The 25,212-nt window shown below is 37.1% G+C and overlaps 1 protein-coding gene across 1 annotated transcript in view; it reads right to left on the minus strand.

Moving 5' to 3' along the window:
• The window catches only part of PRIM2 (DNA primase subunit 2), a 128,894-nt gene that overhangs the window by 84,357 nt on the left and 19,325 nt on the right, over window positions 1-25,212 (minus strand). The window contains exons 6-7 of the mRNA XM_087775879.1: window positions 17,894-17,989; window positions 16,880-17,017 (exon numbers count right to left, since the gene is read on the minus strand). Of these exons, the coding sequence (XP_087632005.1) occupies window positions 16,880-17,017; window positions 17,894-17,989 (234 nt within the window). The remainder of the gene's footprint in view (window positions 1-16,879; window positions 17,018-17,893; window positions 17,990-25,212) is intronic.

Genomic DNA, 25,212 nt, shown 5'->3' on the forward strand with positions numbered 1-25,212 from the left:
AAGCTTTTAACATAGATTATTAAAAAAAAGGAACAAGAAGTGCCCATTTAATAAGAATGCAATAACACTAGGAACAAAATTCACTAAGACACTAAGGAGAGAAAACAAGAACAACAATTGCCCATAAAAATCAATGCAAAGCAGTCTTGGCAATAATTAAGAGAAAAACATAATTGCTTATTTATGGTCAGATACTCAGCTGATGTTATACCTTATGGAATGAAGTCTAATGACTCAAAGATTAACCTGTATAGTCATAACAACATGGACAAAACATCATATTACGTCAGACACTGAAAACTTCTAATGCACTAGGTGATATCTGCTACACCAGATTAAAGAAACAGAATGAGCTATACATCACAAATACGTAAAGGCCTAGTAACTGTCAATGACACATACAAGCAGATTCATCAGGCTACTGTTAAGACATCATCAGAATTTTTAAATGTTGATCATTTCTTAACTTTTCCTTATCAGTTCATACTGACAGATACAGGGAAATTAATCACAGAACTAAAAATTAATGACATTTAGTGAAATGCTTATTTGCATTTGGTGTATACCAAGAGAATAAAATCAACCTCATTTACATACATTCCACATGAGACCAAATACAACACATGTTTTTTTAGAATTAAGAACTCAATCCCAAGTCTTCATCTCCTCCTTAAAGGAATACCATTGCTATACAGAAAGGCTGCATTTCAAGCACAATTTTCCTGCGTTGCCTCGTTCAGCACTCTTGCGGTGCCCTCTGATGGCCACGGCCAGAAGGTGCAGCCATAACCTCTCAGGCCAATTAAGCATCTGGACACATACATTGTAGGCATCATAGGTCAGGCAAGATCCGTAAGAAAAATGCATTAACAATTGGATTTTAAGCGAGACTAGATGCAACAGCAAGCCAGAATTTTCCCCCAAACCTCACCCCATTAACTTTGTGCTGACCAGAACTAAAACTGCCACCATAGCTTACAAAGAGAGTCATCTTATAAAACATTAAATTGATAAAGTTGCTCTGAACTCCACATTTAGTAGGGAAAATGTCTGATGAGACTGCATGAGATAAGATGTGGAGCTGTAGCAACCTGGAGAGAAGGCTGATACATAGCATTTAATTTTTAGTATTTTGTCTGGGTTTGTATCTGCTTTTCTGAAAGTGAAAGGTTTCTTGAATTCCAGCCTAACATAGAAAATTATGCTTTCACAGAGCTCGCTTATAGAAAGCTGAATAAAGACTTCAGGAGAAAAAAAATCAGAAAAATATTTCAAAAGCTAACTTAAAAATTGATAGAATTACCTAAATTTGCAATTTCCACACTTTGCATTTTGAATCCTGCAAATACAGAAAACTTTTGGAGTTCAATCATGCAGTCGATGAAGTACAATTGCTGTACCGTTTCCAAGTAATACTAAAACCGCATAGTTTAATTATATTTGCTAAGTGACAGAACACAGTAAACAAAAAAGGAATATTACGTATTTCCTTTTCAAATTCCCAAAAGTAAATATAAATAAAATAGACCTTAAGTATTTTAGCTTCAAAGAGTATTGCTACAAATTAAGAGACAATAATTTAATACAAATGCAAGTTAGAAAGCAATTTTACCCTCCACATTTTCTGCCCATCTTCACTGACAAAGTTCTTCAGGCATTTATGCCCTATAGAGATTATTCAAGGAAGTGAAGAACTACCAAGCAGTCAAAAAGGACTGAGTAAGGGATCTACCAAGAAATATCTCATGCAAGTCCATGGAACCTGATGGGATATACCTGAGGATGCTGAGAGAGCTGACGTTATGAGCCTGCTCTCCATCACTGCTGAAAGGCCGCTGCAATCAGGAGACGCTCCTGATGACTAGGAGGCAAGTCTTGCACCCATCTTCTGATACAGCAATAAGGATGACTGGAGAACAACAGGCCAGTCAGCCTCACTTCAGACCCTGGGAAAGTCACAGAGCAGGTCTTCTTGGAATGCACTTCTGGGCACACAATGGAGAAGGTAATCAGGAATAGCCAGCATAGATTACCAAAAGTAAATAATTTTTATTATTTTATTTTTAACCAACCTGGCTGCCTTCTGAGACAAAATGGATAATTCTGTGAACAATAAGCAGGGGATGTCATCTACCTTGGCTTTAACAAGACTTTTGATACAGTGTTCTACAATATCCCTCTATCCAAGCTGCAACTTTATAGTCCAGTCACCTAGCAGATGGGTGAAAAGCTGTTTGGATCACTGTAGTGATCCTAACTGGAAGATCATTGTCCATCAAGGAGTCAGGGATTCCCTTAGCAGTAAACCTGATTAGGCAGAGAACTGGGCTGTGCTATATTGCGTGTATAACTTGGCCTTCTGCTGTTGTGCCACATATATCCCTTGGCTGCAGGACAAACTTAGGTGGCTAATTATAATGAAGCAGCCTGTCAGCAACTCCCACCAGCAACTGCACCACCTGCATGTCCTTGTGTGTATTTAAACGTGTGGCAACAAACTCTCATGTGAACATCTAGAAACAATGAACAGAAAATCCTGTAAGTGCTCAAAAGACCAAAATGGGGTAACCTTTCACAGACAGGATCTGCACAGGGAGATGTGCCCTGGTTGGTGGCTCATTTGATGCCCCAGAACTCTTGAGTTCCCAGAACCCAAAAGGAATAAGATTATTAGTACTATCCTCTCTTTATCATATTACCTCCAATAAATGGCATTTTAAGCAACACTTCAATGAGTCTGACTGCCTTTCTTACTGAGATCAAAACAAACCAGCAGCTCCTGATATAAAGCAGTCATCAGACTCACAGGGTAGCTAGCAGTTAATATCTTGTGCACTACCTGGAGGCCAGTTACAAGTGGAGTTCTTCAAGTGCCTATCCCGAGAGCTATGCTGTTTAATAACTTTACCAATTACCCAGAGGAGACAAAATGCATCTTCATCAGGTTCATAAACACCAGTTCGGGGAAGGCAGTCAATGCACTGAAGAGCAGTGCTGCCATTCAGGGGGCCCTAAATAGGGTGGAGGATTGAACTAACAAGAACCTTACGAAATTCACCAAGGACAACTGAAAAGTCCTGTACCTATGACAAAATAAATCCCTGCATTGGTACAGGATGGTGGCCAACTCCTTGGGGAACAGCTCTTCTGGAAAAGACCTGACAATCTGGTAAACTGTAGGCTCAACTTTGTCAATAAAGACAGGCAGAAAGCACAGAGGGTAGAATCCTACTAAACTTGCCCCAGTTTATCCACATCTTTCTTGTACTGGAAGCCCCAAAACTGGACACAGTGTTCTAGATGTGGTTTAATGAGTGTCAAGTAAAGGGGTATCCTTCTCCTCTACCTACTGTACTTCTGTTGATACAGCCCAAGATACCATTAACCTTCTCTGCTGCCAGGGTGCTCTGCTGACTCATGTTGAGCCTACTGTTTGCTACACTAAATCCAAACTGCAATGCTTATACCAAAAGTTTAAGAAACAGGATCACATAAATGTAAGTCATCTCATCAAACCCAGCTACACAATCCCATTGTGGTTGCCTTTGTCTCTATAGGCCATTTAAGTGGCTGAAGGAACATGCATCAGTGGCCAGGGACATTCTTGGTGACTATGACTTAAGAGTTCAATAGTGCTACCCAACATTCACAAGAAAATGTAAGGGAAAAAGTTGGAGCAATCACTTGTTAGATGAGAGCATGTTATCTGCTATACAAAGTAGTAAATTTCTATGGTGAACCGTGTCTTTTAAAAAACAAACACACACACACAGGACCACACACAGCACCACACACAACGCACACACACGCACACACGCAAAAGCCTCTTCTTTCCTATTCCTGGGAGGTTTCTCTGTGGCTTCCAGATGCTGTCACAAAGGCAAAGCAGGTTATGAAAGAGATAAGAAAAGAATGGATTTCTTTTTTGCAAAGTATCTCATATCCTTCTACTACTCGTAATAGTATTCATGCCTGAGGAACAGGAAAGGCTTCCACCTGAAAGAAGTGCTCACAATGACCCTCATATAGCTTCTGCACAGATATGCTAGCAATGCTGGCAGAGCACCCTGCGCAGGGCAGGCCAGGAGCTCTCATTCTCCCCTACTCCACAGCTGCTTTTTAATCCCTCAGCAGCAGAGCACAGGTTTATGCTCACGCATTGTCTGATGTATTCTTCTTTGCATGAATTGAATTGAGGTATCCCCATATCTGCTCATGAAACAATCCAACTCTTTAAAGAGCCAGGTACTAGGCTGTGGACTTCACAAGAATTACCACTATCTTTGAACCATAATAAATTGCCCAGAGTCACAGATCTAACACAGTGCTGGTTTCAAAAGTATGCGGCTTGGAAGAATTTTTTATTATTGCCTCTCTAATTATACACTTCAATCACCTCTCTGCTTTCATTGCAGGCTCTACCAGCATTATCCTACGCCATAAGAAATATATAGAGATGGATAGAAGTGCCTAATAGTTTTCCACTAAGAACTGTACTGATAATGAAAATCAGGGGTCACTCCCCAGCCTAAATTTAGGCAAATGTACGTCATCAGATGATCCAAAACACTCCCCTCTTTATTCCTCCCAAAACAGCTTCAGATCAAAAGTCCAACTGGACTTACTATTTAAAACTGGTTACTCTAAAATTGGCTAGTTGTACTATGAGTGATGAAGTATGGCAAGGGTGGAAAGAAAAAGTAACTACCAGCATCGAGATGTCTCCTCTCCAATGCCCTTTGTTCCTTATACAGGAGCATCGGAGAACATACCAAATTTAAAAGCAGGTTAACCCCAAGACTTTCATTTATTCAGTAAAAACAATTTAGAAAATTTCAGTAAAGTCTAGAAGCATGTTTCAAAAGAAATAGTGTAATTTGCCTTTGAAATTCCACTTATTAAAATATCTAATGAGGCAAAATGTTATTGTATGTGACAGATAAGAGACTGATTTTAAATTTAAATATATTCTAAACTAATTCATAGCTCTTATTCTTTAGCCTACATCCTCTGTTACATTTATTTTACTTATTTGTTCATGCAATATGAGATATCATCAACTTTTATTGAGAAACAGGTATTTGCTTTCTGTCACCGAAGGGTATTACGCAGCTAGCATTCTACAATAGTGCCTGGGAGACTCAACTCTTCGAAAAATTACTTTAAAAGCTTGTCATTTGGAATAAGAACCGATTAATAGTTTTATTCATTCACTTTGACAACTGGTAGGATTCTTCCCACTTTTTAAAGTAATTCAACATTTTCATGTACTCCAAAAGAGGATTGTTCTGATTCACAGTTCAGTTTTAAAGGGGGGTGGCGGGGTGGGATTTCCACATTTTTTAATTTATTTTTATTGTCTATACATCAAAAGGACGGAGTAAAAAGAAACAAATCCTTTGGGATTAGCAAAGCTGGTAACAGAACAACCTTCACCTCATTTTGGCAGCATAACTAGGAAAACAACAGGGAAAAATCATGGGGTTTTCTATTACTTAAGAAGCTCTAAGCGCTACATCCAAATTTAATCCATTTCTTTCATATATAAACACAGGCTGTAGCCATTAATAAACCATGTCACTTTGCTTAACTCCTGACAGATGATAATAAAAAACCTTTGCTTTCTGATATTTACTCAAGACAACAGATTATTTAAATTAAACATCAATCCTTACAAACAGAAAAATACCAGTATTTACATAAAAATGAATTTGTTTACATAAATACAGAAAAAAATTTATAGCTAAAAAGATCTTTCACAACCTACTTGTAAAACGAAACTGTATTATCTTCATTGGTCTGTTTTTCCCTGATACTTCATCTTATTTTCTGCCTTTCTACAACTCAGACACTGAACAGCTAATTCCATGTCCTTTCAAAATCCACAGAGCACATACAAGCTTTTACAAAATTTCACTTACACCTGGAGACTTTCCTGTGACCCTGGATGCTGAATAAATCCATCATCGCCTTTCAGAATCCATTTTTACTACAAAACATCTATATTACAGTACTTTTGTGCCTCCTCCCTCAGACAGATGAGGCATCACCAGACAGATGAGATGATACAAAACATTTACGTATATACTTACACTTGACATGCTACCAAACACACATAATCCATGTAGAATCTGTGGAAAACCTCTCCTGGTTTTCTATTTCACAGTAACAGAAGATCCAAGGAATAACAAAAATCAGCCCAGGTAAAGCCATACAGACATGCCTACTCATGTAGAGATTTTTGCTACTAGACCACCTCCTCCTTACATACCTCAAGAGAAAAGAAAGCCACTTCAGACAAAGAAATTTCAGGTCATAGCAATGTCAAAGTGCTCCACATGAAGCTACTGTCATCTTTCAGGACTCCAGTGCTTATAAGTCCCGGCAGGCTTGAAACACTGACAGAGTAAGGTAGACCTGTAAAGGTGGAACACAGCAGCGTGGAGGTCTCTCTTTAAGAAAAGCTAACTCAGTAATGTTGCACACCCAGCTTTTGATTCATACCTTTCTTCAGGCTGAACAGACCACATGAGATAAGTAGATACAGTATAGTACACCTCTCATGGCAATGCATGGCTAGACTCCTCAATGAGGAATGGAAAATTACTAGAAAGTATGCTCCCTAGCGAGAGGTAGCTTGCATCAGTGGGTCAGTATTTCCCTGTAGGTCACTAATTCAGAAATTTGGAAAAAAATAAGAGGTGAACTATGAAATAAACAGAGATAATCCAGCAGGAGGTCAAACAAAACAAAACAAAAACCCCAGTCAACCAAAAAAAGACTTTCAAAATCCATGTCAGGTACCCAAGAGAAACCTAACATGGAAACAGAAAAAAAAAAAAAAAATCAGCTAATTAAACTGCTTTTCTAATATTTCAGGAAGATAGCACTCCAGTGATTTCAGTGACAGCCTGTACAGACTGCCCATAAGACACAGGTATGTGTTTTTATTGTAAAAATTCTGTTCAACTATACTGCCTCTGAAACATACCCTGCTTTCCTATTACCAGGAAAAAATATTCTGACAAATAATCTTCATTCACAAGAGCTACAAAAAAATGTCCACTTCCTCTCCAGTATAAATATGCAGATTAGCAATTAATTGCAGAAGAAATACATTAACAGATGAACCTCCCTTTGAGAAATTGCAGTGAAATGGAAAGTCATACAATGAGACCACCCAGAAATCAGCTGCAGTGACAGTGACTAGCATTTCTAAAAATACTCACTCCATCTATATTTAAAACAGTTAAAAAACAAATATTCAGTAAGTTCAAAAAGCATATTGCTACAGTTTTTCTTAAAAGAGTTCAAACACTTGAGTTGTGTAATCAGTAAAATTAGTGGTTTTTTTTAAATTAGTCTTCCAGCAGAATTTCTTTTAAACACGTCTTGGCAAAGGCATTTGAGATGAGACTTATGCATACTTTATTCTTACACTTGCTGCTTAAACAAGTGCTCCAACCTCTAGAAAGATTCTATACATTAATTAACCAAGTGTCATTTGATACGACTATCAGTTGTTCAATTTATTTCATGTCTGACTTTGAGCTACAGTCATTTCCCAGTTTTCCTTCTGATTGAAAAAAGGGTTTAAGATTTAGTCCTTCCCCAATAGTCAGCCCATCTTTATCATTAGTAGGAATGGCAAAAACATGTTAACATCACATATGCAATATACATTCACTGACTTAGGATATCGTAAAATTTTACTGAGGAGAGTAGCCACTCTCCATATTTCACGGAGAAATGTATGGGAAGAAAAAAAATCCATGTACTTGGAAAGGTAGTCATCACAATTTTTAGTGATTCAACCTACTTCTTTTTGCCTGCTCCATAAACTTGCATTAAACGTTTTAAAACACCTCCTCTTCCTATCCTCATACATTCCATATTTTTCACAGCCTTTTTTGCTGTTAATCCAAATTGTTAATTCAAACTGTAATCATAACTTAAGACACTACAGCTTAATTTAGTTCTCAAAATAACTTGCATGACTCCAGTTCTTTCTTGAATGCTTAATCTGACACTCACTGCTATACCCATTGCTTTCAACAGCTACAAGACCTACTGATTTCATTGTGACTACTCATTAACAGCAAGTCCTATGAGTATCTGTATTTGGTACACTATAAAGTATTTATTATTTATAAACAAGGTGGAATTTCTTTGATATCTGTAGAGTAGGTTTATAAAAATGTGTAATATGCTAGCCAGAATTTAACATCTAACAAAGGATCATGAGAAGCAAGGGTTACAGACAATGGAGATAATGAAAAATCACCATGGTGAATGCAGGTGCATTTATTCTTGCATTGTTTGTGATTTTTCTGTCATACAGAATTTTTTAGGATTCCATTGCAAAGTTTTCAAAAAGTTCCTCTCCCCTTTACTTCCAAAACAGCTTTTAGAAAGGGAGCAAAGCAAGAAAAGAATCACTTTGAAAAGCAAATGCAAGGTGGGCACTCCAAAGTGTAATGAAGAAGCTGGGGGGGGACACATGACACCCCCAAAATCCCCACATTTCTTTCAACACATAAGGCTTGAGATTAGCAGAAAGGATGAGCTGGAGCAAGAAAAAGTCCCATTTTAAGAACTGGGCAAGGGAAGGTACTCCACAGAGCTTTCAAATAGAAGAATTTTAATTTGTCCAAGAGAAGTGATGAAATGAGTTACCAGAGCAATTAGACAAAGAGGCAAGCAAGAATAAGCATATTATTTATATACTACAGGAAATGCAAATTTAGCATAGATACTTGCAAAGTTTAAGTCATAAACAATTTGAAAGTTAGGACAAAAGTGGCACGCTCTTTAGAAATGTTATAAAAATTTAACTGTCAGGATCTGATCATGTTTCTTCAAAAGTGTCAATGAGGCAGCAATGTTGCTTTTCAACAATCATGAATTTAAGAATCCATTTATTAAGCCCAGTGAATAACTGTTGTGTTCTAAAAGCAACTACATCACTTGAAAGAATTGGTTTAGACAAAGCACATTTAAGATTTATGCTCCTTTACAGAATCCTGCAACATTGTAGGCAAGATTCAATATATTCATTTCAAGGGAAGTTTATCATTTACTGCACGTGGTGGTGGTAGGTAAATTGTGTCTCTTGAACCACACATAAAACTAGTAAGTGGTTGAAACCTGGATCCCAATAATGAACCTCTGTTAATGTATAGACAGGTGGGAAATCCAAGTCCCTACTATCACAGAAGGGATTCAGCTAACATTATTGGCATAGATGAATCAAGTTTCCCCAGGAAACAACTGCACACACAAATCAGTCTCATTCCACCGTGAAACAGCGGAAGGCTGAGAAACACACTAGGTCCATCTTCACTGGCAGTTTGGATGGCTCCCTGTGTCACTCGAGTCCTGCTCCGTTGGTGGTCCACAGTAAACATCAGCTAGATCACTTATCAGTTAACTTGCAGAAACTTAACTAGTTTTCTCCCAGAAAAAGCCAGAACACAGTTGACAAAATAATTTGTCATTAACTCCAGTGTAAACCAACTCCAGATAGATACTACTACAGCTATTACTTAGCAACTCTCTATGGGTCATAGAAAGCCATAAGAAAATAATCAGGAGAAAACTCAGATTTCTAAGAGAGTGACATCCTGAAATACAGACTTCTGTTTACTTATCAACCGCATATGCCATTACAGTTCTTTCTTACTGACTATAGTGCATTACTCTCAAATTACTGTTACCAGCATGTTAATAAATTCCTGTCACATGACATTAGACAGGTACTATATTAACTGACACATTTCCAGGTTATCACATCTATCACAGAACACAGAAATAAAATTGTACTTCTTGCTAATATGTTCTATTCCAATAGTTTTTCTGAAATGTGGGAAACATCTCAACAGTTAAGCAAGCCTTCCACATGCTTCAAATCCTGTACATCTTGCTTTGCTAGTTTTAGTATCATGAAACACCTACGTTGATTTGAAGATGGAAGTATTTCCATATAAATCAAACGAAACAGGATCATGCGGAGACTACAGCAATTGTTTATGCTGCAAATTTAGTACTTAACAAAATCTTATACTTTGTAGTAGATGCAAGAAGCAGATAGAAGAAATAGAAAGACAAAATACTGAATACAGTCAAATTTCATTTAGCCTCCTAATATTATTTATAATTACTTTATGCTAGCAATCTATGTAGTCTCTAAAAGAAACACGTGCTTCAACTAGTAGAGGAGATAAAACACTGAAGGATGGATTTCAGAAAACAGTCAACAATGGGACAATTTAAGGGCCATGGCAAAAAGAAGGTCCACGAAGAAAAGTCCAATGAGTCTCCCTGTCTTGCAGATAACCATTCTGCATACAGGCATGAGTCCTCTCTGACACACAAAGACACACTTGAAGTCACTTCCCTTGACTGCACTTCTCCCACTCAAAATACCACCACTTTATTCAGTAGGCCTGTGCCTTAGACAATGACCTTACAATATACTACTACTCAGAAATGAAGACCAGCTGCTTCTCTGCAAAACTCTTAGAGCAAACTTTCATCTGAGAGATTCAGAGGACAAAGTCACTGTAATCACGTTTTACCCTGCATTGCCAAAGTTATTACCTTACTAACCTTGTATGTGCATATTATAAAAATCATCCATTTATGTTACAGTGAATTACTTTAAGTTAACACTGGGAACACAACACCTGCAATGAATTTCAAGTGACAAGACCATCATCAATCATCCTTTCTCAGCATTAATGCCACTACATAAAGCCTTCTGCTTCACTGCTTGAAAACATAGCTGTTCTGGGAAGAAAATGTTTTGCAGGTGGTGCCGTGTATACTGATACTTTTCCCAAATTAGCAAGATCTTTGAACATAAAGCATAAATCAACTGAAATAGCATATTTGACTAATATTTAAAAGACAAAACATTACAAATATTAGTAAAGCCAGAAGCAACTTGCTTGATCCACATTTCTACCAATTTTGAAGATTACATCCCAAATAGGGAAAGGAATAAACAAAAAAAATACATAAAAATTAGAAAAATTAGTGAGGTCTTCCTTTTGTGCTAAGTCCTCAAAACCCAACAATTTGATTTGTAGACATTTTATCAGATTACACAAGATCATACTGCAAAGTAAAAAAGTGTAGGCATTAAATTAAGAAACACGTGCTATCAAGATTGTACATATCAGCATTGGAATCTTGATTTCTTATGGTACCAGTTTGTGTTATTTTCAGTTAATATTTTAATTTGCAGGTGGTTAGATTCTATATGATGTTCTGACAAAGTATTTTCACAAAAGCAACTTTTTGCAGTAGAGTTATAATACAAAGACCAGCCAAGTTATTACTTCAATTGCTAGGCCCAAGATGGGGGAAAAAGGGGCTGGACTTAAATACAAGTACGACAAATCTACTGGAAAACTGCCATTAGACTATGAATGGAAAGTTCAGTTATGCTATCATCGATAATTACAAGTCTTTGTAAAATAAACTCTTCAAACCCACAATGAAAGCACTCATGCTACACAGGAGTATTCACACATTCTCAAGCATTTGCTTATAGCTTTAAAATGTAATGTTCAACAAGCACTAAAACTTCAGGACAAAACATTTTCTGAACTGTAACATTTGTTAAGATAAGAATGACGTAATGATTCAATCTAGCTGACACAAACACCTGACACCAATGGAGACATCCCCGTGAGAGTCAGGTTTTTCAGTATCTATTATCCCCACCTCTGGAATTTATCCAAGAGCTGTTTCAGGAGGAGCACAGGAAACGCAGAAGCTAACGCAACTGCGTGAGCTGGAACCAGAGTACTGAACCTCCTTTCCTCCAGTATCCAACCTCAGCAGATCTACAAGCCTAGAGACCAAAAATTAAAAGAACAGCCAAGGTTAACCCACCACAACCAAAGGGGCAAACTCCACCTCAGCTGCTCGCTTGCTCCCCTCCTCAACAGGACAGGGGGGGAAATAGGATGGGTCATGATAAAGACGGGGAGATTGCTTACCAGTTACCACTGCAGGCAAAACAGACTCAACTTGGGGAAAATGAATGTAATTTACTGTTAATTAAAATAGACTCAGGTAGTGAGAAACAGACAAACATTAAAACAACGCCTTCCCTCCCCTCTCTCCTAAGCCGAACTCCTTCACTCCAGGCTCCCCCAGCTCCCACCCCGAGCAGCGCAGGGGCAGAGGGCAGGGGCAGCTATGGTCGGTCCATAACAGCTTCTCTCTGTGGCTCCTACCCACTCACATATTTCCCCTGCTCTGGCATGGTCTCTCTCCCATGGACTGCAGTCCTTCAGGAAAAAAAAATAAAAAAATAAAAAAATTGTTTCAGCACAGGCTCTCCACAGGCTGCGGTTCCTTCAGGAACTCTCCACCTGCTCCAGTGTGGGGTATTCACAGGTGCCATGAAGATCTTCTCCAGCATCATGGAACTGCTCCTCTGACCTTGGCATTCCCTCTGCTGTTTCTCACTCATTTTGGTTCCCTCATCCTTTCTCTGTCAGGTGTTATGCCCTTTCTTAAATATGGTTTTCCCAAAGTGCCACCATCTCAGCTGTGGGGCTCAGCTGTGCCCTGCGGTGGGTCTGTTGGAGCCAGCTGGAACCGGCTGTGTCCGGCACGGGGCAGCCCCGGCCTCTCCTCACAGAGGCCGCCCTGCAGCCCCCCCATCAGCACTGAGCACCTGCACCTGGTACACAGGTTTAGTCAAGACTACTAGTGTTATTTAATAATAAAAAGAGTATTTTATGTGCTCAACCTAATCCCATAATCTCTATATAAAGGATTTTCTGATCAATCACACAGGAATAGTATCAGACACTAAATACTAAATGGTACTACGAGAAAAGTAGTTCAGAAAACCTAAAAGCATCTGCAGAAATTACATCCTTTCTGAGGATCAGACATGACAGGGAAGCTCACACTGAACGCTGCAACACTTTCAGCAGGTGGGAGACATCGTCCACCCCTATGGCCATTGCAGTTAACAACACAGAGCGGGAAGCGTGGAGCCAAAATGCTGTCCAATGTAAACTCCTGCTCAAACAAGTCAGACAACTGCTCATGTAATATTAAGTCATTTTCTCAATTATTTGAGGACACTGCTGATAAAGGCAAGTCCCAGCCAACGATTCAGCAGCCTCTTCTCTCCTTTCCCCCTTTTGTCCCATTTCGGATTTCTCTGGAGCAATCCTCCTTTGTGCAGTACCGAGTGTAACACAGCTCTGATATGGGTACGTGGGTCTGAACTGTGACACTAAGCCGAATCTTCTGATTTCAAGAAACCAAAAATTAGAACAACGGTCCTCAAAAAAGGAGACCCATTACTGCCAATAATTTCACAACCTAAGTTCACTACATGGCTGTAAGTGAAATTACCAAAATGCAGCACAGCATTACTGCAGAAATGTTTGTATATTAGCATAAACACAGCGGAATTCTCATGAATAAAATATAATGCAATTTGAATTAATAAAAGTTTGCTTTAAGTTATAAAACAATTGTAGAGCTAAATATTGCAACTTACATGAACAACAGAAAATGTTGAGGCTTTCTACGGTTTAATCATCATTAATGGCACAAAGGAAATTATTTACTATCGAATGGGTGAGAAAATACAGAAAGAAGGTCCTTGCAGTATTGATTTTGCACATAAAATGAATTCCTTCAGCTGCATTTGCAATTGTCAAGAAGGCTTGAATACTATCAACTCCCTCTATTATGGAGCCTCAAGGAATAGCCACATAGTGGAGATGTCAAACTTATTTTTAAAGGATGAAACAAAACATACGACTGCTTTGTGGGCTTGACTAGTAAACGATTAAAGCATAACTCTGAGTAAACTGAATTTGTGCCAGTGTCAACGTAAAACTTTTTATAAAAGTCAGTACTATGACTTATTTACTGTTCTCTCAAAGCTCAGTATCAACACATCAGTTCACTCTCATATTCCTCCTTCATAACGCCATCTGGAATCACCCTGTAATATGCAGGATGGTGGCGGCACGAGCCTGCAATGTAGTGAGCAGCATAACAAGGCTAGGCGACCCCCCAAATTATTCAATGCTTTGGAGACCTAGGAAGAGTAGCTTTAGCACAAGCACACTCCCATAAAGTGTAACAGCTTCAAGAGCACCTTGGAAAAGACAAGGCAGGCCTTCACCATGAAATCATTCCTGTGCAGGGACAATTCGTCCCAAAAACCTGTGCGTGCAACTGAACAACCCACGCTGGAAATCTACGCTGATTTAACATTGAAGAATTGAACCACTAATGAGAGCTGTAAGAAAGAGTCCTCAAAACTGCGTGCCTGAAAGACTGTCTTTCCACTATCTATATTCAAGGTATTTTGTCCCTTAGAAGCTTATAACAGACTGTCAAAGCCAGAAGTATTGGCCAAAGTCAAACTACCCCATAGAAGTATTTAGCCTAATTTTGTGACCCTGTGAAGATACAAATCCCTTCTGTAGAAATAGCATTCAAGCCTAATTTGGATTATCACACCATTAAGATCTTTAATTCTCAAATTCTAATAAAACAAGGATTGCCCATTAGAAAGTGCTGAGAACAAAGTGTAAATAGCCAGATGCTGCAAAAACACTAAAACATACTCCCAAAAGCACACATAAGTAATGCTTACCAAAGTAGTAGCGTTATCAAAATGCATTAATTAAGAGGCATATTAAATAACAAATCAGTGATGCTGTTTAAGGCTTTATTACTTCTTAATTAAGTTTGGCCATGACACACAACTTCTGTGCAGCAGACACATGCAAACATGTGCTACCAAAGCATTACCAAGCACTACTAAGCCAGCAGTACTTGCAGAACTTAGGCCTAGATCGAATAGTATTTCAACAACTATTCTTCACAAACAATACTGTAAGTGTACTACTGTGTCGTAACTTCTATTGAAATGTGCCTCTTCACTCCAGATAAGGCTGAGGAAAATCACTACAGTTTATCCTCCTAATTTGTATGTTGTGGAACAGCAACCCATTACCTTACCATCTTTAGATTTTAAAAAGATTCCTTATGTACAATCCTTTCTTTAAAAGTTTACTCTTATAGTTTCACTGAACTGTAATTGATGATTATAGTTTTGTTCCAGTGAAAACTACACTAATTATCCAGATACCAAGTGTCACACTCCAGTTATGCCTCCGTTTGGTATAACAGAACAACATTAGATTGACCTCTGTAAAACATGCTGGATTTTTGGCCCTCATTCCCAAAAGACTCAATTTAATAATATTCCTAGCATCTCTCAGCAGTGCACAGTGCAGGCTAAAATTAGCTGAAACAGCTTATTAAATGTGTATTCACTTTTGCAAACTAAATTAGTAATCAAAACCCCACAACTTCAATCAGGAGCTTTGGAATAGGACAGAAATCACTAATCTTCTTTTACTCCTTACTCTGAAAATATGGTAAACTTTAATAAAGAAAATGTATGTATTAAAACTAAAAACTAATGCAAACCTGAAATACTGCAAAAACTTAAAACATAGCAGTTCTATAGAAGATAGCTTTGCAAGCTCATGAGAGTGTTAAAATTTCTAAACCATGATTACAGAGGGTAATATGAAGAAGTACTTCTTTACTATAAAGCAACTATTGGCTTTAACAAAGTAATATGGGTTAAATGAATTATATATAAAAATAGTGTGTGTTCCTAAGAAAAAGTTGCAGATTTTTCCTCAAACTGAAAAGTCAGGTAACCTACTCATTACAGTTCCTACTGTTTTTCAGACGTCTCCTCAGCTACTCACAAAACAGGCAAATTCCAGCAGTCCATGAAGCTTCTCAAAAGTATTTTAAGTAGATGCAGATAATCTGCGTACTTAGCCACATTTCTACAGAATACATTCATTGTTTTTAAATCCCACACAAGTGTTATCAGCTTTCAGCAAGAACATTATGCATCAATTGAAATAAGGATGTCTCTAGTCACAGTTGTATTAAAGAGTTCTAATGGAAATGTTCACATAAGAGTATCATGATTTTCACCGCACATTAAATAATTCCACAGACTCCAGTTATAATCAAAATTAACAAATTAGAAAATTAGCATACTGTCAGCTTCTTAAAGGAATGCATTTTTATTTCACGCTGAGTGTTTACTAAACACTCATGGTCAACCTTGATATTAATGTGACACAGCAATATAAGGCTTTGAAAAACTTTTTAAAAAGCACCCCAAACTGCCTTCATGTTATTCAATGCCATATTTTCTAAGACTAAAATTCTGTGCATTATATATGATCACCAATTTTTAAACCCTGTGAAGAGCCTCATATTGTAAAACTAGCAATTCCTAAATTGATCACCGAATTACTAACAGAAGAACATTCACATACAGTATTCACCATAGGTGTCCCACCTAGATTTGATGCCTCAAACATTCATACAATTAAGACTTTATTTTTGCCTGACATGTTCTGACTTACCCTCATTTCAGTTCTCGCCAGCAAAAGAAAAAAAACCACAAATCACTATTTTACTTGTTTCAACAAAAAACTGTTGCAAAATGTGTGTGAGAAAAGACCAATATGAAGAGAAAAAACAGTTGTCCGTATGGGGCTAACATTCTGAACGAAAAGCCACGTTACTCTCTATGTGGGAAACAATTTTAAAATCCTCTAGCAGAAATTTCTTTACAATGCATATCACATGCTAAATTCCATTTAAAATTAATGAACTCTCAGCTCATAATGAACTTTTGTTTACTGCTGTCAGCACTTTTGATAGGGTTTCTGGCATTCTCCCGATAGAAGCAGATGAATATAAAAATCCAAAAGGCTACTGTCCAAGACTGTCACTAAACAATGCAACAAAAGTTGTAAAAATAAGACTTTATCAGACTTACCGCCAGTGCTTTAGATAACTTTGTTCTATAGTTATTCAAAACAATCGCATCAATGTCCTTAAGTGGCACATAGGCAAAGCCATCTTTAATAAACACTCTTCTGGCTCTAAACAGATCCACAGCATCTGCAAGTCCAACCTGAGAAAGAAGAAAAACCCACACTGTGGGAGAGCAAAATAACGCAGTAACAATGTTCACAATCCTAAGATTCAAGATGGACCAGTAAAGCTTTAAGTCATTCTCTGTCTTTTAACGAAGCTCTATCCAGGCAAAACACAAAGATTTTGAAATTAAAAGTTGACTTTGGAATAGCTGATCATTATTTTGGTGGAAAAATATTGTTTACTTACAGAAAGTCATGCAACTAGGCAAAATAAGCTACTTTGAAGTTTGTATCTATGATTATTAGCCCAATTATGTAGCTTTGCATCACTTACTGATCTGATATTTGAAAATGGACTTCTGTTGGCCTTCTGTTTCAGGCATCTTGAAATATTTCATTCATGTAAGCTACATATAAACGGTCTTAGAAACAGATCTGGAACCCAACCAACTTCGCTCCAAAGAAGAATCGGTGGGCTACATTAGATACTTCTTTCCTCTCCCCTTGCTCTCTTGCAAAAAGAATTTCAGACTAATACAATCAGACCAAACCTAGTTTCAGCAACAGATGTTTGGGAATGTCTCCATCCTGAACGGTCTGTCAGCCAGGCAAGTTAAGTCATTTGTCTGGGAAACGTTAAAACTTAAGACCGTTTATTGTGGCGAAAGACAAGGGATGGCAGAAGAGGACAGAAGACATTAATAGTAGTTTAAAGGTCCCTTCATTCTCCCAGTCCCTCAACTCTACCCTTATACTGACATGAAGAAGAAGAGGAACTCATTAGTCTCGGTTAATTTAGATACTTTTATTAACTGTTAGCAGTAGTGTTATGTAAACTTAAAATCAGTAACTCCAAGTTTAACTGGAAGAGAATTAATGCAAATCTGTGGAATTTACCAGTTTCTACTTACCTTATAGAACATTTGTTCTTTTACTTTAATCATAGTGAGGCCAGGGGTTGATGCATACAGCTCATTTGCCAATTCATTTTTCAGGTCTTCACTGATCTAAAATTAAGAGTTTGTTTTAAAACTGCTGGAATATTTTAGAATAAGTCTTTTTTTTTTTTTAATTAACATGAGCTAAAAGATTACTTAATCTGTAAATATATCATCACTTTAGTTGACAAGGGAAAAATTACTACATATTCAGCAAGTGATCACTAATAGTTATATTTTCTAATATTCTACTAATAAGTAGAAACCAGCAAAACACTAGTGGTCAATAGTGTTAAATAACCTTCCTTCTGAAGCAGTGGTGCAGATTTTAAAATATAATAATTTTAAACATTAACACAACAATGATAAAACACACTTTTAAAAAGTCAACCTCTCCAAAATAAAACTTGTGACAATCCCTGCTTATTTCTAGATTTTACTGTATGCATTAAAACAAAGCATGATGACTTAATGGCAATTAGTAAGGACATAAACAACTTTGTCAGATTTTTAACAAAAACATCAGTTTCAGCTCATTTTTAAATCCAGACTTTAAAAAAAAAAAAATGACATATCATCTTATATTCACGGATTTATCTCTCCCTCCTTTTTTTTTTTTTGAGGAGTGAGAACAATGATATACTTATTGTTCGCTAAATGTTAGTGCTTTTCCAGTTCTTGAAACAGGTAAGTTAAGCAGCAGTGCTCTAATTTAAAAACTTAAAAGTATTTAAGCCAAAATTTCTAGCTTGAAAAATCATGGACAATGTTACACTTCCGAATATAAAAGCTTAAATACTGCATATACATAAATATATATAGTATGGTTTTTGACTACTTAATAATGCACCAAATACAGCAGAAAAGCCACACTTAAAATTAGCATTTTGTAGTGATTTTACTAGTCAATCAATCATTTTTGGGTTTTATTCAACAGAAAACAATTAACAACAAAATTTGAAATCAACTTGTTCCGCTTTAAATCATGATTAAGCTCAGGCTTTAAAACCTGAGAAAAGTAATAAATTTGAAAAAAATTAAATCATAAATAATCCACTCTGATAAAGCAGATCATACATGCTGGTAATCCAGCAACGATACCTAGTAACTTAACTACATGCAACAACAGTCTTAAATATTTGCACAATATGTTCTTAGTAAGTATAATGGAAGTACTTGTCCCTGACTGAAAGGGATTAAATGTTAAAGAACACAGAATAACTTCCCAAAACATAGATGGACACAGATGTCACCAGAGTATAATACACTGTGTAACACTGCTTTACATAAACTGGACGTGTCCTCTAAGACCTATGGAGAGGTGATACTAGGCTGCAGTCAAGATAGCATTTAGAGCCTAGGCAGGAACCAAGCCAAGGCTATCACGTGCAATAGACACCCAGACTCCAAACACAAAATAAAAAAGGCACTCGGTGTCCTTCCTCTCCGTGGAAAGGGATGTGCATAAGCAGTTCAGTTTCTTCTCCGAATTCAGCAGAATATCTAATTTGTTGACTGACACTGCTATGCAGTTAAATGGACATTTAAACAAAACTAAACACTTTTCTTGGAAGTCATAAAACCACAGAATACCAGGTTGGAAGGGACCTCAAGGATCAGCTGGTCCAACCTTTCTTGACAAAAGCATGGTTTAAATAAGATGGCCCAGCACCCTGTCCAGCTGAATCTTAAAAGCATCCAATGTTGGGGAAAGTCATAGGAAGGACCCTTGAAGTTGAAACTTGGAGGAGTAGCTCAGCAAATCCCTTCTATGAAAGTGATTTGAGAAATGCATATGAAATGACCAAGGCAGCGAGCGATGTCCAGAAGGCTTCTAGAAGCTATGTCCACATCTTGACATTATCTGTAGTACTCTCTCAGGAAAATCAGTTTAAAAAATAATAAAGCTGCCAGCAATGCAGAAGAATGTAACTTTGAAGACAGAGGAAATACACAGTAGCATTATATTTCTGCATCTGAAAATCTAATGCTGCAGGGAAAAACAGCCTGCAGGGAAACCATTTTTCTTTAGCAAAATAGCTGTATCAAAACAACTAAACGTGTTTGTGTAAGAGATATGAGAAAACACTTTCTATAAAATACACCCACTGACAATCTTATTTTTGTTAGTCTCTGGAAGATTCCTGCTTTCCTGGAACTATATACAAACTTCACACAGTGCTACCAAAACCCCTGCTACTCCTTCCAGATGATATATTTCTTGTTTAAATAAGTATAAATCTGAATCAGCACATCAGCCTGCAAGCTTGCCTTTCACCTAGTATAGACCAAAGTTTCAATGGTAATTCCAGAATAGTGACTTCCATTTTTCAGTGTAACAGTTTTATGCTTTCTTAATAGAAATTGCTTAAGAGAGTCCAGTCTACCATGTCATTCCAAATCCTCGGTGAAACTGTCTTCAAAGAAAAACAGTACAATATATTGTATAGCTATAATGGTTATAATTGCATTATTTCTTCTACGATATCTCACTAAAAAAAACTGTCAAACTGAGCCAAGGACAGGTTTTTTTTACAGAAAGCCATTAAAACAGTCCAGTCACTGTTTTACAGACAGACTTGCGGTACTGGGGGGAGAATGAGACGAAGGAAAGACAAGGATTCCTTGCTTAATTGTTTTACAAAAAACGATTAGCTCATTTTTATCAACAAAACCATTTTATTCAGTATTACATTTAATTTCAAGGGGGTTTTATCTTTTAATATACACATAAACTAATTATACTGACTGACTCCAAAACTTCACAAGCTGTCTAGATCCTTCTTTATTAATAATTTGACCATATCAATCTTGCACAGATGTAAAGTCACAGTGATTTTAGATTTTCTTGCATCTCACTAGCAAAAAATTTAACACTGTTGGGGTAAAAGTGATCCTGGTGAAACCTCCAGAAAAACAGATTAATGGGCCATGTCTAAAGATTTGCCTAAGATTGTGGACAGTGTTACCGAAAATACAGTTTCATCAGAAATTGTATTTTTTAAACAAACACAAATATTATTGCAAAACAATATTTCTCACATACATAAATAATACTTATAAAGCTGTTAAATCATTTACTTCTTACAGCCTCAAGTATCTTACAGGTTAGGCAAACGTTCAGCAGCCCTACAAACACTTTGCTCCTTGCCCTTTCACAAATTCCCATTGCCTTCATGTTTTTAGCTAATGGAGGGAGAGGAAGAAGAAACAAGGATATCCCTAGCCCCTAACTAAAGCTAGGAGATTACTCCAGAACACATTTAAAAATAAAACTTGCCTCCCTAAAGACTGGAACATTAAAAATAACCTTGCACTGGCATTAAGGATTTCACCATTTTCACATAAAATTGTATGAAATTGACTGAAGATGCAATGCAATGAAAATAAGCTCCTTACAGTCTAAGCTCAGACTCAAGCTTTCAGCTAGGTCATGCCTGTACCTCTGTATACAGAGCATCATGAAACACATATCCCAGTTCTTCTTGGTTCATGGAAGCTGGAAAAGCTTTTTTTTTGTCCTTTTCTTTTTTTTTTTTTTTAATTTTAATAAGAACACTACGGTTTGTATGTTTAATAATTTCACCTCTAAAATGGCACCCGCAAGAACACATTCCGGTAATCATTAAAAAATTAGACACAATTAAATACAGCTTTTAGGATTCTAATCAAGATTGGAAAGATAAACAGACTGCTTAACTTTTTACAGCACTCGATGTTTGCTAGGTAAAATACTGTGATGTTCAAAAGATTAAAAAAAAAAAGTAATCAACAGAATTCTTCTGAGGGTGTCATCTGGTGCTCACCTGACCCTCACACTGAACTGATGCAACGCACCCTACAGAAGACAATTCACTAGTTTTGCCTCATTAGTTTGTTGCCAGTTTAAAAACTGAAACTGCTTATCACCAAGGCAGTCCAAGGCACAAGCAAAGAACAATAACACCAGAAAAGGATCTTCCCTTTTCAGTGACAGTGGGTCACGCATCGTAGCTCGAAACAATTCAACACTTCATTGTAAGTTTTTGAGACAGAAAAATCAGAAAAATCCAGACGTGAAAAGGGAAGGCATGAGAGGAAAGGAAGGAAGCAAGGATTTGGGACAAGTTTGTATTCTTTCTAGTTTTCTTGCTTTCTACATGCAGTTTATTCATGATTTTAATCACAGAATGGTCCTGGAAACACAAAGACACATAAATTTAGATTAAAATATGAATAATTTAATATGTAAGGCTTGGTTAAACAAACATTGGCAGTGAGGCTGTCCAAAAACTTCAAAATAAATTTGATATCCCTACTCTGTTTTAATGAAGAGATAAAGATGCATGCACACATTATACTCCTATACATGCACAACTACTTAATTTTGCTGGTCCTTACTGGGAGACTTAGAAACAAGAACACAATGCACGAGTCCCTTCCCTTTCCAAGGCTCAGCCTCAGGTATTTACGGGCACACATCACTGGTGTCCTTCGAAAGCGAACTTTTTAAAACTTGCCTTTAGTCACTGAGCAGCTGGTACTCAAATGGCATAATACCCTTCTCAAAAATTATCAAATGGTATCAAACAGACAAAACAGTAATTTCCTAGTCAATCTTCTCCATTGCCACACAGCACAGTAGAAACTAAGCTAGAACTAGAATACAAAAGTATTAACCTAGAGACCATTAAATTTAAGAATATAAATTTAAAGTGTATTCACCTGGTTAATGAATACTAGCTTGATTGGGAAAGGACATAATTCCCAGCTGTCCTACCAATTAAGAGCATGAAGAGCCTTAAGTAAAACCTTTGAGGCTCATAAATCTGTTGTTCACAAATTTGATTACAATGTTTTCTTAAGAGTCATCAATTCCATTTTGGCTAGGTACAAATGAATTAAGAAGAAATTTATATTTCCCATGGTACTACCACTTACTATTTTAGCTCAAGTTCAGATTGCTGGCATTTCTAAAAATATAAAGGGCTGCACTTGGAATTATTATGTATTCTTATCCATTGACAGAAATGTTGTTTGGGCTTTTTTTTAAGTCAGGAGTGGGCACGGAAAGGACATTTTATGGATCTTCCTCAACTATGCAGCTAATTCATGGTTACCTTAATCCCAGAGAAACTCAGCGACTCAGGTCCAGTTTCCTACATTCCTGACAAACATTTCCCTACATCCATGAAAAGGAAAGCTTAACAAAATGATTACTACAGATTACTCTCGAAACATCACCACATCCATCTTTGAGTCGCACATGACTGAAGAGCTAATGGAAGATGCTTATGAGAAATACAGCAACAAGTTTTCTTCCATTTACAAATCAGGATGCTAATGACAGACTCGATATTACAGAAACTTGTTAACAAACATTTCTCTAGATTCAATCACAGGATTAGCAGGGAACAGTATTTCAGCGTTTACAGACCATTTTTATGAAGCTTACATCCAAAACAGCAGCTAGTAAATTCTACTTGCAGTGTAATTACATCCTGCACAAACTATCCTATCAGCTTTTATGCTGTTGTACTAAGGAACAATATAAACATTTCCAAAGTTACTGCAATGACTGCTATATGAAGAATAAATTCATTTTGGAAACATTCCTAACCTCAACCACTACAAAAGAACTTAACACCTTGATTATCCAAAGAATTTATTTTCTTTTTGAATAACATATGGAAATAATTTTTAAAAATACACTATTGATATCCCAATTTTCTCTTCCCTTATGCCCCAAAAAAACATCTAAAATATTTATAGAAAAAGAGAGGACATTTGATGACACCATTCTCTAAGTCTCTTCCAGGAATCCAAAATCGACAGTTGCTAAGAACTGAGGAACTACAAGGATCAGGTTAGAACTGCTATTCTTTCATCACTTCCAAGCCATTGGATAAATGGCAGTCAAGTGTCACCTGATCAACCACTGAGCACTAGAGCACATTATCACACAAGTAGTGTGGGTCCCCTTCCCACCTCTTCTATCATAAGCTAAAGAACGTCATGTAGAAGATACCCATTCTTCGCTGCCTTTCTGGTACAACTGCCATTTCATATTACTTTAGAAAGCCAGAGTTACAGCAGAGCATCTGCCTCAGGATTCAGTTGTCTAGTTGTTTTCAGCTAGATTAGGAGGAAGGATGTTTTTATTCATCATCTCATTTTTACTGCAGCCTTTTTTGCAATTTTTATTTCAAAGCATGTCACTTTTTCAAAGCTGGAAGAGAATCTACTTCAAAACAGAAAGTGTGCATAGTACCCAGTACACAAGGATTCAACCTTAGGGTGGACTCTAGAGGTCCTATTTAACTCAAACAATGAACCACACAAAACTAAGAAGAATCATAGTGCTCTAGTGCACTAAAGTGGGCATAAGTTAACTGTACAGTTTGTGTTTCAGTTTGACTTTAGTTTCACAAGTCAATTTTAAGCAATAAAAGCTATCTTCTAATGGTCCATTTAGATTTCTGCAGATAATCAGCATCTGTTTCTAATCAAACTGAGATGATTACCAAATTAAAACTTTTAATTAGCACTTTGCATAATTTACAAACTGTTGTTCATGAAGGTGAAAAGGGACATCCCCAGTAGCTATATATTCTTCAATCACATTTATTACTTAATTCCACAATTTTATAGAACATCACCAACACCATATGTGCAAATAAATACATGCAACTAGAATGACTGCAGCAAAATGCTAGGTTTCTCCATGACTAATAACAAAGTCATGCTCATAGCTCAAGGATCCATTAGAGAAGGGTAAATAAAGACCCTCCTCATCCATCCTGTCAGTGCACAAAAAAAAATGGCAAGTGCACGTTCTCCTCTCCTTCCATCCAACACTTCTCCCCCTTAGATTTATGAGATGTACTTATATTCTCCTGTGAATCAAGCTTTATTCAAAACCTCTATATGAGAATACTATAATTCATTTTAAGCCTAAATGTTTTAATCAAACCTCACCCCATCTACCCATCCCTCACAATGTTAACTCACTAGAATACTCAGGTTGCTTTGCAATCAACCCAATTATTTTATGAGACTGCTTGGCATAAGACATTACTTCACTATTACTTTGCAAACAGACCTGCCAGTTGGCCTACCAGATCCTCAGACTGCCATACAACAGCCTAGACAGTACGACCTACTGGTTGAACTGGATTCCCACACTGCTAGTAGTCCTGAGGAAAGAGGTCTCCCCAGGATTTTCTTCCCCTAATACATCACTACAGTCAACTACAAGAGCCATAAACCTAGAGATCAATGGGCTTTTTTTCTTTGTCTAGGACAAAAAAAAA

This window comes from Nipponia nippon, unplaced genomic scaffold (genome assembly GCF_047370975.1).
Source record: "Nipponia nippon isolate SJK-2023a ecotype South Korea unplaced genomic scaffold, ASM4737097v1 scaffold_4, whole genome shotgun sequence".
NCBI lineage: Eukaryota > Metazoa > Chordata > Aves > Pelecaniformes > Threskiornithidae > Nipponia > Nipponia nippon.